This window comes from Delphinapterus leucas, chromosome 13 (assembly GCF_059928025.1).
Source record: "Delphinapterus leucas isolate spDelLeu-1000000601 "Yukka" chromosome 13, BTC_Dleu_Yukka2, whole genome shotgun sequence".
In the NCBI taxonomy this organism is placed as follows: Eukaryota; Metazoa; Chordata; class Mammalia; order Artiodactyla; family Monodontidae; genus Delphinapterus; species Delphinapterus leucas.
In genome coordinates, this window is record NC_143141.1 from 26,549,164 (window position 1) to 26,564,649 (window position 15,486).

Below are 15,486 nucleotides of genomic sequence, written 5' to 3' on the forward strand. Positions count from 1 at the left end.
GGAGTCCCCAAAGCATGTAAGTCCCACCTTCCTAGCCCCAGTCCAGAACAAGAGGGCCACATGAGCAGGCCTGGTATGGAGGCACTGTGATATAATCACCCCTTAAACAAACACAACTACCTCTCCCGAACCCCACCCCCCGGCCAGCCGGGCATGAGCAAAGAACTCCCAGGGCAAATAATTCTAGTCAGGAAGGTAGGGTTCAGTCAAGTTAACTGGCTCTGAGCCATAACCCTCTGCTACTTAGGGCTTCCTAAATTCTAGCCCAGTGCTACCTCCTCTTACGATCAAGGCTTGGATAAACAAAACTCAAACCTGTCCCACCAAAATGGCCTCCTGGATGGGTGTCTCCTCTGCTAGCTAGGTCCTAGAGCAGAGCTTCCCAAACGTCAGGTGCCTCAGGATCACCGGGAGGGCTTATTGAAACACAAACTGTTGGGCCCACTCTTTCAGCTTCTGATTTAGAATGTCTAGAGGGGGCCTGAGAATTTGTATTTGTAAAAAATTCCCAGGTGACACTGATGCTGGTGGCCCAGGGACCACGCTTTGAGAACTACAGTCCCACAAACTCTGTATTTTGTGAAATAAGCAGCAATTCACTCATACTCCTCTTCCCAGTGTTGGAATCATGAATATGTAGGACAATTGAGATAAAAATCAGTTTATTTAACACCCATTATGTACCAGGCTTTCGGTAGGTAGGTTCTCACACTTTCTCTTTCAGCCCTCACAACAGCCCTGTGAGGTAGGGATTGGGATTGCCCACATTTTACAGATGAGGAAACTGAAGCACAGGTGTTAAGAAATCTGCCGAAGGTGACCCAACTAGTAATGGCAGACTTCAATCTGTCATACAATATTTAAGGGGCCTGAAACCATAAACAATAAAAGAATTTGGGACAGCCTTAAATAAAGAGGTGCTTCAGCATCTCCTATCTCTAGGTGCAAATGGTGTTGAATAAGACCCATTGGGCAGCAAGAGTCATTCATCCTGCTAAATGGTTCCTCTAGGAAAGGCATTCTGGAGGCCTAAAAGTCCCCTGCAGATCCATATTTAAATGAGCTGAGAGTCCCAGGCAGAGCTAGGGAGGAACCAGCCAGGAGCAGCTGCCAGGACCTTAGAGGAGAAACCAGAAGGAGGTCATGATTCTTATACAGAAAGTAGAGGATTTTAGCCTTCTTTAGGGGCAGTGATCCTGGGTGGAAAAAATTATGTAAATTCACATGGGGGAAAGGCTGGTTACAATGCCCAGTGCTGGAGTGGAGAAAGACCATGACCAAAGTAGCAGAAGCCTGGGTTCCTGCTAAGGCCCCATCAGTGGGAGAGCCAGCAGTGCAGGTACGTGGAGATGTATGGGCTCTGCCAGCTCCAGGCAGGAGCTGGTAAGCTGGTAAATACAAACCCTTGGTGAATCTTCTAGCAGTGGGAGGAGGTGAGCATCAGGGCATGAGGAGCTCAGGCTTGAGAAAACAGGGCAAGAACTGGGATTGGGAAGAAGTGAGCATCTGTCAAGCTGAAGGGCGAGACTTGGGCCTTATTCATTACTGTGACCCCATCCTGAGCACAGAGATCTGGCCGGTGAGTGAGTCCCCCAGGGCCAAGAAGCAGGGCAAGCCTCAAATGCCCCCACTGCCAGGTCTGTTATAGTCTGAAAACCTGAACTTTTGTACAGATCCCTTCTTGAGCCTTGGGGGATTTCATTTTTCCTTACTGCTCCCAGAAGAAGCCATCTGCTTAAAACCAAAGGAAGCCTATTTCAGTGGATGTAGGGCTCCTTTCTCTCATCAGAAGGTCTCTGTGGCAAGAGGCATGACTGCCAGGGATGTTCCCAACCATGGTATTAGAGTACAGGTCTCAAAATGTGCAGTGAACTGCTACCATACAGTGTCCTTCATCCCTGTGGGATGCACACATGGCCTTACCTTATTAGGGACAGGTCCTCCTTCATCTGGTGTGAGGTAGGTGCTGGGGCCCAAGTCCCAGGATGCCCCAGCCCTTTGAGGAGTCCTGGAAATGGAGAGGACAGGGTCTTCTGCTCCGAGTATGGGGGAGGGACCAGCTGGAGTGGCTCAGGTGATGTGGGGGATAATGCAAGGGTGGAGACAGAAGGCCAGGGGCCCTCGGAGCAGTGCTTCCAGGGCAACTGAGGGAATGGAGACCTGAAGGCCCCAGCTCAACATGGGGAAATGCATAGGGGAATCCAGTTGACAGAGGCAGCCCAGGGCTTCCTCCCCGCTGGTCCTGCTGAGAAAGAAGAGGGAGGGGCACCTGCTACTCCTTCCAGCAGTGCTGCCTGTGCCCCCCTCATCCCATGCATTCCTGCCCATCCCCCTTATTTGCCTGCGGCAGAAAGCAGCACCATTTGGTGTTGCAATCCCGGCCAGTTCCCTCTGTTTCCCCCTCAGCATGAGAGTGGGTCTGGTCCCTTTACCAGAGCAAGTTGTAGAAGGCAGGAGTGGCGCTCCCAGGCTGCGTCAGGCTGGGACCCGCCTCTCAGAGTCTCCCGGAGCACAGCAGCTGCCTCTTCGAAACGCTTCGGCCCCAGAGGAACGAGAAAGAGGAAAGTGTAGGCGTCAGCGGGGTAGGGAGCTGAAAACTGCCCCCTTTCCCAGACTGGCTCCAGTTCCGAGTACCACTAACATTGTGACACTGTGGCAGTAGCTTAACTAGAAAATGTCAACGTAGACCTGATCCCCACCCGATCCCACTCAAATTCCTCTTCTGCTTCCAACCTCAGACCCATTACCTGCAGTCCCATCAAGCCTTTGCCCAGGTGAAAGAGGCCCCAGGGCCAGCCAGGCTACAAAGGGCGGGCTACCTGGGCATCAGCCAGGGCCCACACCGGCTGACCCGGCCGTTCATGGCAGAATGAGTGACTTCCAAATAACCTGATAAAGACAAAGTGGCCAAAAGTCCAGGTCCTCCCTCGGCACCCGGCCTTGCCCTGACATCCCAGCATAGAGGCCAACCCCCCCCCACCTACCGGTGGTCCCGGGGGTTGAGCTTCGAGGCCTGGGTGAAAAGGACCACGGCCTTGTGGTGGAAACCAATTTGGGCAAAGCTGGTACCAAACTCTGGGGAGGAGAGAGGGTAGGAAGGTTCAGATGGGGCTATCGCAGGGAGGGATGGGTGAGGAAGGAGAGAGAAAGAATCTCACTCCTGGCTCTGTTGTAAGGCAGCTGCCAGCAATTCTAGAGATGCCTAGGAATGGGAAGCAAAGTCAAGCAGGACTCAAGGCCTCAGCCTTCCCAAATCCTTCTCCTTTGTTTAAACAGTTTGTATCAGGCAACTCACGTAATCCTCGTGACAGGTCTGCAGGATGGCATCAGCCCTACTTTCTTGCAGAGGAAACTACCCTGGGTCAGGGTGACAGTGATGGAGCTTGATCCCAGGTCTCTTAATCCTAGGGCCAGAGAACTCCTTCTACTGGTCACTGCCCTCTACCCTTAGATTGCATAACTTCCCAGAGCCCTCTGGCACCCCTTCCACTGGTTCCAGCTGAGGTTCTTCTGCCCTCCTCCTCACCTCTGCCTTATGACTCTGCCTGGAGCTCTCTTCTTTTGGAGTGCTTCCTTCCTCCTAACTCATCTTCTCTTGGGGACCCAAGCTCCTGCCTTGGGGCTCCTGACTCAGTCCCTTTTCTCTGCAGGCACTGGGGGGCCAATCCACAACCTTGAACAAAGCCAGAGACACAAAGGTACTAGATAGATCCAGTGAGTCCTGTGAGCAGAAAGGAAAGTTAAGGAGGGGCAGGGATGAGGTACGTCCTAGAGCAGTGGGAGGAGAGGGTGGGCAGAGGCCATAAAGGGAAGGAAGGGGGCTCTTACCTCTTCCTCGCAACACTGTCCCTGAGCTGGGTTCCCAGAGCTGGACGGTGGGCTCCCATCCCCATCTGCAATGCCTCAGCCCGGAAGGTGAGGCAGGAAGGTGAATAGGTGCAGTGTTGGGATTGCTTGCTTTTCCAGCCCCCACCTCCTGGTACCTGGTGCTCTTGGTACCTGCCTGTAGACATTCGCGTTGGACTCCCCGCCATCCTGCTCCAAACGCTCCCTTCGCTTCCGATCCTTTTGTCATGACGCTGTAATGACAATGACGAGGAAGAGGAAGATGTATTTTGAGCACTATACTTAAACACCCACACCCACACCCACACACACACACACAATTTGTATCCTGAGACCAGTTCTTCATGTGGACAATATATATGGTACCGTACTAAGAGCTCTGCATACACTATCTCATTTAACCCTTGCAGCTCTATGAGGTAGGTTTTGTTGTCATCCTCATTTTACAGGTGAAAAAGCAGGTAAGACAGTCATCAGGCAGAGGGCTCATAGTAAGGAGGCAGATTCCAGCCCAGACAGCACAGTGACTCCAGAACCACTGCACCAAATGGCCTCCAGGAGACCCTCCAGTCCCTGAGCCCCGTGGGGGCCCCTGGCCATCTAGAGTTCTCTCTTCTTCCCTCCCCCAAATCCCTCTGGGCCCCCACTCCTTCTGCCCTCCAGCTACCTTCTTTTTGAGTCGTTTCTTCTCTGCTTTCTGTTTCATGCGCTCCTGCTCAGACACCAGCTCCTCAGCCAGGCGGTTGGCTTCCTGGAAGAGGAAGGGCAGGTGGCAGGAAAAGAGAGAGAGGAAGTGAAAGGGAGGTAAGCAGTATGAACGAATCTTGAAAGATCCAGATTAGGAGAGAATATAGACATGGGAATCTGGGGACTGGGAGAACTAGAGTCTCACCTCTTCAGTCAGCAGGAGCTTCTGCGGCATGGCCACCTGAAGCAGGTTGTCTGAGTCACTGAGGCAGGATGCTGAGGCAGAAGGGCTTTGAGGGCAGGGCTTAGACCCTCGTGGAGGGTATAGGAAGGACTTTTGGAGACCACAGTAGGTGCCCAGTCTCTCAGCCTCCTTGGCCTTGTCATTCTGTCCAGTAGTTTCCCCCTCATAACAGAAATGGTCCGGAGGGAATCTGTCAGGAGGGAGAAAGAGAAGGGAAAGGAAGAACGTGAGAGAGAGGAGCATCTGAAAGCCACCCCCCACCCCAACCAGGGTACCAGCGTTAATCCCTGGGCCCGGCCCCTGCACTCCCCACCACGGTGCCACAGCTGCAGCTGCCTGCCGCTCCCACCCACACGGATCCGACGCAGGCCCTGGGGATCATTCTCCACAAGCCGTCGAAAAATATCCACTATGTCTTGGGAGGGGGTGGGGAGGGGACATTAGGTTGGTGTTGTGGGGAACTCTGGGAGACAGCAAGGAGCTTGGCTGGGTTGACCGCTCCACCACGGCAACCACTAACCAGCCACCCAGCCTGGAAAACCTTACTGGCCGACCTCTCCCTGCTCAGCACCTCAAAACATGCTGCTCCTGACTTTCACATGTATCACCTGCCTTCCCAAGAGCTGAGGGTGGCATTCAGTCCAGGCTTCTCTGACATCCTGCCATTAGGTCAGCCACACTGATGCCCCTGAAATGGAGCCCTCTTACCTGCTCTTCCAGCGGTGTCCCCTGCCATATCCTTGAATATGAACACCCCCATATAGTCCACCCTGGAGCTACCTCAACGCCTAAATGAGTGCCACAATTCCTGGCTGGCCTCTCCCCGGCACTTTATCTGTTTCTCCCCCAAACCAAGCTCTCAGCAATTACTCCCCTACTCAGAATTTTCCAGTAATCTCCCACTGCCAGGGCCACAGGCAGGATTGAGTCTAGCCTGGGATTTGGAGCCTTCCAAAAAGCTCCCTGGCTGACCTTTCCAGTTTTCCCTTGCAATCCTCTCCTACTTAGCTGCTGTCCTCCCTCTGCCACCAGGCTTCTTCCAGCCTTGGGGTCTTCCCCCAGCTGTCCTCAAATCCCTCCTGGCTCTGAGCTTCTTTCTCACCACAACTTGCCTCACCTTCAAGAGTTCAAACTCCATCTCCCCACAAAGCCTTCCCAGACCCTTTCATTTCCAGTTATCTCTGCCCTCACTCAACCAAGCTGCATTAACATAGCCTATGTTATATAATTTAAAACCTTATTATTCATTGCTTTTTATTGCTCTCTTAATTAGCCAGGTAGCATAGAACTGGAGAGAACACTGTCCTGGAGCACAGCTGCTTGCATCTTAGTTCTGGCTCTGCCACTACTGGGCTGTTTGATCTTGGACAAGTCATTTAACCTCTCTGGACCTCACCTTCCTCATTCACAAAATGAGGCAAGACTCTTCAAGGCTTGGCCTGTACATTCTGTGGTTCTAATGAGGATTGTTTCCTTAGTTAGTGTAAGCCATCTTTAAAAACAAACAAAAAAAGGACTGCCTTGACCTTCTATCTCTCCCCAAAACACGGTCTATACTACTCTCTTAATTCACTACCTGGCCACACATGATCTGACCACCAAATCTCTTCATGAAATCATCTCCTACCCTCTCGCCCTCCTCCAACTGCAGTGGTCTCCTTTGAAGTTCCTACAATACACCAAGTGTGCTCCCATTTCAGGGCTTTTGTATTTGTTATTTCATCTGCTTGGGATGCTCTTTCCGCAGTGAATGGCTCACTCCTTCATCCCCTTCAGATCCCTGCTTAAATCTTCTGAGGGAGGACTTCTCTGACCACTCCCTTTAAAAAGCAAAACCTCTCAGTTCCATTCAGTGTTCCCTATCCTCCTTCTTGCTTTACTTTTCTTTGCACTTCTCATATTTGACATCCTATATCATTTATTTGTTGAGTGGCTGCCCCCACTAGACACTGCTAATTCACTGACCATAGGAATTTTTGTCTGTTTGGTTTACTGCTTTCTTCCCAGTGCCTAAAACAGTGTTCAGTACATAGTTGGTGCTCAATAAGTGTGTGCTGAATAAGCAAAGGCAGAGAGATGGGTGAGGAGGCTATTGTAATAGAGATGCAGCCAGGAGCTGTGCCTGAAGGACACTGTGTGATCCAGTGAGTTTGCACTTTGTCCTGTTGGTGGTGGAAGTGGATCTGATCTGGGAAGCGAAATGCTCAAATGAAATTGTACTGGGGAAAGAGATGAGTCTAGGGGTGAAATGTTTAGTTAGCAGGTCATTAGAACTGTTCAGGCCAGAAAGATTGAGTTCTTGAACTAAGGTAGTGGCAGCAGAAGTAGGAATGGAAATAATGGATTTGATAGAAGAGACACTTCAGAAGTAGACTTTGTGACTGACTACACAGGTGAGGTAAAGAAAAGGGGAGGAATATGTAGAATGATTCTCAGATTTCTGAATTAAGCAACTGGATGGAAGTTTGTGTTATTAACCAAGATTAAGATGAGAGAAAACGCAACAAATCTGCAAAGATGATGAATTAACTTCTGGACTTGTTGAGTTTGGTTTTAGAGATAACCAGGTAGCAGTTGGAAGTATAGCTTTTCAGTGCTCCGAAATCTGATCCTCTCCCTCCCTCTATAACCCTACCACCTCCTTCAGGACATCCAAATCCATGTGCCAGACCAGGACTTTCAAACCACTTGCTGCCCTCTTGCTCGCCTCTTCTCTCAAACCCATAACTAAGGTCTCACTTCAGTGACGTTCTCTTAACGTTTCCTTGCTTTAGTGTCTTTGCTCACACTGTTCCCTCTGTTCATAATATCTTTCCCCAAGCAACTCCTACCCACTCCCCAATCCTCAACTAAGAGACCCTCGTCTGCCCGATCCTGCTCACTTCAAGCATTTATCACCGTTGAGTCGTCCCCGCCCCCTCCACTTGCGTTGTGTTTCTTGGCAGTAGGGCCCACAGTTACGCCTCTTCCAAAGCCCTGGTGCAGCCCCGCGCGGCGCCGGGCCGGGGCGGGCAGGGCTCAACACGGAAGGTTGAAAAGAGGCGTGACCGTAAAGGGAACGGGCCGAAGAGCAGCTAAGAGTTATGTTTTTTGTTTTTTTGGCCGCGCCGCGAGGCTTGCGGAATCTTGGTTCCCAGACCAGGTACTGATCCCTGGCCTCGGCAGTGAAAGCGCGGAGTCCTAACCCCTGGATCACCAAGAGACCGAATTCCTTGCAGAGTTTGGGGACAGCAGCGACCCCCAGCGGGCAGCCGGGCCGCAGAGGACAGTCTATAGGAAAGGAAGGCGGCGGCGCGTCTGGGGGCCTCGGGGTAGGTGAGCTGAAGCCCTCTGCCCATCGCGTGAAGCACAAAATCCTACTGAAAACAGATCTAATTGGGGCTGCCCCAGTCTTCCTGGACCCCCTCCGGTCTTGTCTCACCTGCTTACCTAGCTTGACCAGCCCCACAGTCTTCGGAATCGCCGCCATCCCCGTCAACAGTGACCCGAAAGTGAAAGTCTGGCATTCGACGCCGGCCGAAGGGCAGAGTAGGACAGAGTAGGCAGCCATCTTTGTTGGGGGCAGAAGCCTCCGCTTACGGAGCGCGAGAGAGTGCATGACGGTCCCGGCGGCTCCCGGGCCAGAGATGACGGCTCCGGGGATGGGGCGGAGCCCCGGCTGCGGCAGGCGTTGGGCAGTACGGGGAGGTGGGAATCGTTAGCTTCGTTCCGGACAAGCTGTCCCATGGCCCAAGCGTCTCGCTCTGGTGGCCTTCTGCCTCCGCTGGCTACCGTGCCGCCGTTACGGGCGCAGCCCGGGGGCGCTGAGGAGGAGCAGTGGCAGAGAAAGCGGGCAGGCGCTCTCCGCCGGGACGTTCGTGGCTGGCTGCGGCTGCCGGTTGCCCGAAGCATCCCCTGCCTGGACCCACGGCCCGGCGGAGCTCCGAGAGGGCAGCCGTGGTGGGCGGTGCCGGCGGACGCAGGAGAGCACCGTGAGGCTGGCGCTGTGGACTGGGGGCGGGAGCCGGCAGCTGGCGGCCCGACCCCTCCAGCGCTGCAGCGTCTCCGGGCGGTGTTGCTTCGGCTGCACCACGAGCGGCAGGAGCTCCTCCACGCACAGGACTGCGCCCGCTACCTACAGGCGACCGTGCGCCTCCTGAGGATCCTGAGTCCCGGCGCTCCATCCCCCGGCCACTTGCCTCAGCTGTGCCGCGACCTGCTGGGGCACCCTTCCGGAGGCGCCGTCCTGCGAAACGGCCTTCAGGAGACACCCGAGCCGCTACTCCTGGCACGATCCGTCGGACTAGCCGCCCAGCGCCTGGATGCTACTATCGAGATGCAGCTTCGGGCTCTGGGCCAGGCGCCCGCCAGCCCGGGCCTATCGTCCCAAATCGCCGACCTGCTGCTGGCACTTCCCGCCTACCACCAGCTGCAGGGAAAAGCCTTGAGCTACGTTCCAGGGGCAGCGCGCCCTTATCCCCCGGCCCGTGTGCTCCGCCTCCTGACGGGGGAGCGGGGTTGCCAGGTGGCAGGTTGGCTGGATGAGGCGCTCAGGGGATCTGACTTGAGGGACCAGCTCCGCAGGCGGTGCCAAGAGGAGCGGGAGCTGCTGCTAGTGCTACTGGGCCTGATGGGGGGCGCGACGGGTTCAGCCAGCAGTGGACTGGGGCTTGGAGGGGCTGGGGCCCTGTGGAGCCAGTACTGGACCATGCTGTGGGCAGCCTGTGCTCAGAGTCTGGACCTAAGTCTAGGACCCTGGAGGGACCCCCGGGCAGCGGCACAACAGCTGAGTCAGGCACTGGGTCAGGGTGAGTGATGGGCCTGGGTGGGTGTTTGGGAAGGCTGGGATCTCTTCTGTATTCACCTCGCTCACTTGCCACCTGACTACAAAAACAGGCTCTTTAGAATGAACATACCCCACCCCACCCCACCCCACCCCCGGGGATTCAGGCTATAGCTTCTGGGCTTTCAAGGCAAAGTCTTGCTTTCCATGCCAGCCTTGAGTCTTGGGGGAAGCCTCCCCTCTTCCCCCATCATTGAGTGGGGGCAGTGTTGGGCAAAGAGGGACCCTGTTTTCAGGCTCCAGTCATTTCTCCCACTAGCATCACTGCCTCAGGAGTGTGAGAAGGAGCTGGCTTCTTTGTGTCACAACCTAATTCATCAGTCTCTTATCTGGAGCTGGGATCAAGGTGAGAAGGAAGGGGCAATGGCAGTGACACAAGCCCCAGACTGCTCCTTCCTTATCAAACCATACCCCCTCATCTTCAGGCTTCTGCCAGGCCTTGGCATCTGCTAGTGGAAATCAGAGCAGCCTTCCCTCATCCTCTCATACCACTGAACTTTTGCAACAGCTCTTCCCTCCTCTCTTGGATGCCCTTCGAGAACCCAGGTCAGGACTGCTCCTCTGCCAGCCTCCAGGTGAGACAAGGTATTGGGGATGGGGGGATAAGAGAACAGCTGAGGACATCTCCTTTATTCCTTAATCTGTTCTGAAGCCTGCCTCCTCCCAAAGGTGTTCTGTGGCCCTTCTGATACTCTGTCCCTCCTCTCCCCAGGTCCTGCCCCCCTTGCCCTGGGGCTCTGTACCCTGCAGACCATCTTGCTCTGGTTTTGGGGCAGAACTCAGCAGCATCTGGCAGCGTGGGCCCCAGGTTCCTTCCTGCTCCTGATCCAGAAGGATTTACCTGTGAGTAGCTAGGGAATGGGGAGGGGAGCATCCCGGGCTGGGCTCGGATCTCACTCCCTGTTTCTGCCAAAGCCTCTATTATATGAGGCAGAAGCTTTGTCTAGCCTGGCCTCAGAGGAAAGCTTGGCCCTGGAGGTGGAGCAGCAGCTGGGCCTGGAGATCCAGAAGCTGACTGCACAGATCCAGGTAAGGAGAGCAGGAGACCTGACAGGGGCCAGCTTTGGGGTTGGTGGGGAGGTTGTGGTGGTGGTAGAACAACTCAGTGCCTTGGAATCGCCACTAAATTTATCTTTTCTTGCTCTTCACTTCTTGTCCTCTCTTTATTATGGAAAATTTCAAAAAAATACAAAAGTAGAGAGAAGAGTATAATGGACCCCCATATTCCTACCACTGAGGCTTTAATACTCATCAACTCATGGTCAATTTTACTTCACTTATATATCCCACCCCCAACTCCCATGTCAGGCTCTCATTTTGTGATGTTAACAGCCACTGATGACTGATGATCATTGTCTATATCTGTTATTTCATTAGAGGGTGCAAGGCGGTGACATTCCAACTCTATCATTCCTTCTTCCTTATTAGTTGGGTTACTCTTATAAAGTGAAACTTGCTCTCATAAATTACTTGGTTACTTTGAGGTATAATTTGTAGAGAAACAGCAAGATAAATGATTGACTTTTCCTTTTATTTACTAGTTTTTGATATGTTTCTCCTGTTTTCTAAAAGCGTAATTTGTATTTTTATTAAAACTGAAATAAAATATTATTTTGGAAGGCTTCTAATGAAAAAATAGCACTTTAATTGCCCCTCCCCAACTTCGATTTCTGATCCTTGTTCCACACTGGTAACTGTCATCCACTCTTGGCTGTTTCTTCTAATATTTTATTTTCTTCTAAATTTATGAATTAAACTATTATACTTCTAACTTTTCCCCATTTTACACAGTATCAGTTCCTACTATGGATGATGTCTCTCTGCTTTTTGTTCTCTTCCTGCCCAAATGTCTACTCGTTGCTCTGAATAGGGGCATGGCTGTAGAGTTCAGTCCCTGTCCCTCTCCTCCTTTTCTCTCTGCATTCCACAGTGCCTTGGTGCTGTAGACCACCCCACTCCCCCACCCCCAGTTTAGCCCTAATCCACCATCTGCATCTGCCTGTTGGGCATTTATACCTCAATTTACTGCTGCCTCTTTCAACTCAACATGTCCCAGAACAGGCTTTTCATGAGTAGGGTGGACAGTGACGGTTGTGGGAGCTCTGGGAAGGGAAGGCCTTGGTGGACACATGGTAACAGAAGTTCCTTACAGGGTCTATGGCTCAAGCCGGTGGCTGGGCAGCCTCAGAGGAGCAGCAGGGGTTACTGGATGTGGGTAGTTCGTAGTTCCTTGGGGGAGTACTGGCGAGATGGTCTGACCAAAGCAGAAGCTTTGGTGTGTGTGTGGGGGGGGGGTGTATGTGTACATAAGCACACACTTGCCCTCGCATGTGCATCTCAAGGGTGGGGGTGGAGGATTATGAAGGAGTAGGTTGTCGTGAAGTTGTGGAGGGCACTGAACGCCAGCCCACAGATTTTGGACTGTATCTCGTAAGTGATAGGGAGACACTGTAAGAGCAGGAGGGGAACAGTGAAGACAGTGATAGAGTCTGATCCAGCTACAGTGGTCAGGATAGAAGGGAGGTGGGGAGACATAATAGGAGACGGGTCCAGCTCTTGGTAGTTGCTGTGAGAACAGAGCAAAAGGGGCAGGGAGAGCGTGCTCATCATGTGAACCAAACACTGTCCAAAGCAGTCTCACGCCTTGCTTCTGTGCCCGATGACTGCACCATTGGGCATCCGCTCTGGGCATTCTACCACATACAGCACTGGGATGAAAAACAAGAATCAGATGTGAGTTTTCTCCTCAGCAGCACTGTAACGTCCCACAGAAAAAACTGTCCCATGGTGTGACCTTGTACTTTCCGAGCGTTGAGTGCAGAATTTCCTAACAAATGTCAGTTGACGAACGGGTAATTTCTTTGTTATATATAAGGAAGAAGGGGGTTCTGGTGTTTGGGATAAGAGAAGAAGAGTTTAGATTTAGACTTGGTGGGAGAGAGCGCATGTATCAGGAGCCACATGGGCTCTCTCCCACCAAGTCTGGCCCCCGCCAGGTCCTTTCCTCTCTTCAGGTTCTCAGGCATACAGTCACCTTTTCCTTAGACCTGCCACTACACACCCCTCTTCTTGGGTTCTTCTCTTAGATGGGCTGTAGAGACCCCTCCTTTTTGCTGTCTTCTCCCCCTCCAAAACCTATCAAACCAAAGAAACCAAACCAGCACATGGGCCTTTTCTTGCTTTGTGGGTTACAGTGCTCTGGAGAAATGGAAGTGGCTATAAAGAATATTCAGTGTGAGGACATTCCAAAGGTTCCTGAATCTTAGAAAGTTATATTCATTGCTCCTGGTCTACACACAGTTCTTGCCTTCCTTTTATAGATGACAGACAGAAGATCGTACAATTCCCTTTTCTTTCTTCAGCCTCTGCCTGTCTGCAGATCATGAAGACCTCTCTCTAGCATGTGCTTTTGAACACTGGCGGTGGTGAGGGTGTCTCCCTTTTTTTTTTCCTATTAACGTTCCTATGGAACAAAATTAACATGGAGGATTTCCATCCTCTGAACCAAGCTGAGGAGAGCAGGGTAATCTTAGGGCAACTGTCCATAATCTTTTCTCGGTCCAGACCTCTTGGAAAATCCAATAAAAGCCATAGTATCTCTCCTCAGAAAATGTCCAAGCCCATACAATTATGCACACAATTCTGTTCTGGGGCTTTATGGATGCCAGGTTAAACACCTCAGATTTAGAAGAGCATATAACTTGACAAGTCCCTCAGAGATAAGCCCCTTTTACTTTCTCCTTATCCCCACAGCTCCTGCCTGAAGAGTCACTAAGTCTCTTTTTTCAAGAATGTCATAAACGAGCCACACAGGACTTCGAACTCCACATGCCACGGGGTCGGTACTGGCGGCATCGCCTCTGTCCTGGTAAGTCCTCATCCCAGCGTTCCCTTCCAGGCTTCTCAGGGGGTAACAGTGTCCTGGCCCCTCCAAATCCTGGCTCCACTCCTCTGTCTCCATCCTGTCCTCACCTTCTGTGTCCCCTCACCCTGAAATCCTACCGTCTTCCCCTAAATGCTCCATTAGGGGCTTGATGGATCTCCCTAGCCTCATATCCTGTCCTTCCTCTTCTCTCACTCCAGAACTTCCCAGCATTCCTAGTGAGTATGCTGGGTTGGTGGTCCGCAGGGTACTGGAGCCTGTGTTGCAAGGACTGCAAGGACTGCCACAGCAAGCCCAGGCCCCTGCCCTCAGCCTGGCGCTGACTGCCATCCTGGGTGCCTGGCTTGACCACATCCTCACCCACGGGATCCGATTCAGGTGGGGAGAAAAGGAGGCCGTGGCAGGGGGATGAATGGAACTGAAAAAAAGAGGGGGATGGGTGGGGCAGAGCCGTCGGAGAGGCAGGAGGGTCAGGTGGCCACACTGTACCTTGGCCTTCAGCCTGCAGGGGGCGCTGCAGCTCAGACAAGACTTCGGAGTGGTCAGGGAGTTGCTGGAGGAGGAGCAGTGGGGCCTGTCCCCAGAACTTCGCCAGACTCTGTTCACGCTCAGCATCTTCCAGCGGCTGGATGGGGCCCTGCTGTGTCTGTTGCAGCAGCCCCTGCCCAAGACTCAAGTCCACAGGAGGCCTCCCTGTTGCTGTGAGTCACTCTCCCTCCCCAACTCCAGGCTCTCTTTGCCCCTAGCTCATAGCTTTATGTGCCGCATCCCCCATCCTCATCATTGATCTGGCTTCTGCGTGTGCCCCCCTCCCACACACACACACCGCCAGCCACCTGCCTTCCACTCCTGCCTTACCAGGTGCATGTAATGAGGTCCAGACCATGGAATTGCCCAGCAGCAGCCTCAACAGCCTGGAGAGCTTGGAGCCCCCTCTTCGACCTGGAGCACTCCCAGCCCAGACAGCTCAGCTGCTAAGCACACTGTGGGGAGAAGGACCTAGTCCTGAGGCTTACCTGGTAGGAAATCAGCAGGCCTGGCTTGCCCTGAGGCAGCACCAGCATCCCCGCAGGCACTTACCTTTTCTTTCCTGCCTGAGGACCAGTTCTGAATCCTAAGGACCCTAATCAGAGCCCGTCAGAACTCCCTATCTCTGTCTGAAAAAGCCCAGACATTTAGAAATGCATATTAAAAAAGCCTAATTGGGAGCTTGGAAGAAAGCATACCTGAGAACCACAAGCTACACAGAGCTTGGACTTAGAAACCTGGAGGTCAGCATCCTTGGGAGGCTTGGGCTTAGTTCCCCATCAGTGAAGACATCTCAGAGCTAGACACTAGCAGTAAGGGGCTAGATGCTGGGAGTAAGGCTTTAGGGTTGGATCCCAGGGGAAAGGGAAAGAGGAAAAGCAATAGAAAGCAGGGAGCCTAGATGCCACTTCCTCTTAAGTCCCAGGAGCCAGGCTAAACACTAAAAGTTCGGGACACTACTACAAAGTTAATTCATCAGAAACCACAGAGGTGGAATAGGAATTTATACACCTAAATCAGTCCCACAGCGTATACTATATAATAGTACCCTGCACTCCCCTCCCCATCACTATTTTTAGTCATTTAAGAATACTGGGCTGTAGGACCTTCACGTGTAAGCTTCGCTACTCCAGAGTTCCATGTGTTTAATCTTAAACTACCTGAGTGGAGTTTACCCTCTGGGAGGTTTATAATCCCTGCCGTGGTGGTGCCCTCTCCTTGGAAGGGACCAGCACTTAAGACGGTGTTAACGTAGATCTGGCACAGCAGGGTACAGAGGAGTAAAGGCTGCAAAAGACGTGTTATCGGAGCCAGGTGCAAACGGCTTTTGCACTATTTATTGTCTTCACCGTGATAAAGGGGGCTATTAATGACAGGTTGTGTTTACTGACCGTGTACTTTGGGCGCCCCATACCCTGTGCCGAAATCATCTGTCTCCCTCCTGGCCTTCCTCCTCTTCTGGCTGGGGAGCCCAGG

At 52.6% G+C, this 15,486-nt stretch overlaps 2 protein-coding genes across 3 annotated transcripts; one reads left to right on the top strand and one right to left on the bottom strand.

Moving 5' to 3' along the window:
- Window positions 1–645: 645 nt before the first annotated feature.
- Window positions 646–8,382, bottom strand: TTC31 (tetratricopeptide repeat domain 31). The gene is given in 12 exon segments (XM_089922944.1): window positions 646–1,117; window positions 1,924–2,245; window positions 2,433–2,534; window positions 2,748–2,889; window positions 2,985–3,078; window positions 3,154–3,262; window positions 3,533–3,673; window positions 3,829–3,902; window positions 3,984–4,073; window positions 4,513–4,597; window positions 4,739–4,967; window positions 8,207–8,382. Coding segments are annotated over 11 exon segments (1,443 nt in total). The 5' UTR covers window positions 8,284–8,382; the 3' UTR covers window positions 646–1,117; window positions 1,924–1,945.
- CCDC142 (coiled-coil domain containing 142) lies at window positions 7,772–15,327 on the top strand. 2 transcript variants are annotated; one of them, XM_022563036.3, is made up of 9 exons: window positions 7,773–9,564; window positions 9,859–9,945; window positions 10,025–10,174; window positions 10,312–10,442; window positions 10,515–10,628; window positions 13,353–13,467; window positions 13,683–13,860; window positions 13,984–14,183; window positions 14,344–15,327. In XM_022563036.3, exons 1-9 carry the CDS (start codon window positions 8,502–8,504, stop codon window positions 14,598–14,600), a joined length of 2,295 nt encoding a protein of 764 aa, XP_022418744.2. In that variant the 5' UTR covers window positions 7,773–8,501; the 3' UTR covers window positions 14,601–15,327. The 2 variants fall into 2 exon arrangements, with proteins under 2 accessions (XP_089779066.1, XP_022418744.2); XM_089922940.1 differs by lacking the exon at window positions 9,859–9,945 and having other exon boundaries at window positions 7,772–9,564.
- The last annotated feature ends 159 nt before the right edge of the window (window positions 15,328–15,486 follow it).

Coding starts and splice junctions, on each gene's coding strand:
- CCDC142 (XM_022563036.3), top strand. CDS start 8,502: ATGGCCCAAGCGTCTCGCTCTGGTGGCCTTCTGCCTCCGCTGGCTACC. Junction 10,443..10,514: donor TGATCCAGAAGGATTTACCT/GTGAGTAGCTAG, acceptor TTTCTGCCAAAG/CCTCTATTATATGAGGCAGA. Junction 13,861..13,983: donor ACCCACGGGATCCGATTCAG/GTGGGGAGAAAA, acceptor CTTGGCCTTCAG/CCTGCAGGGGGCGCTGCAGC.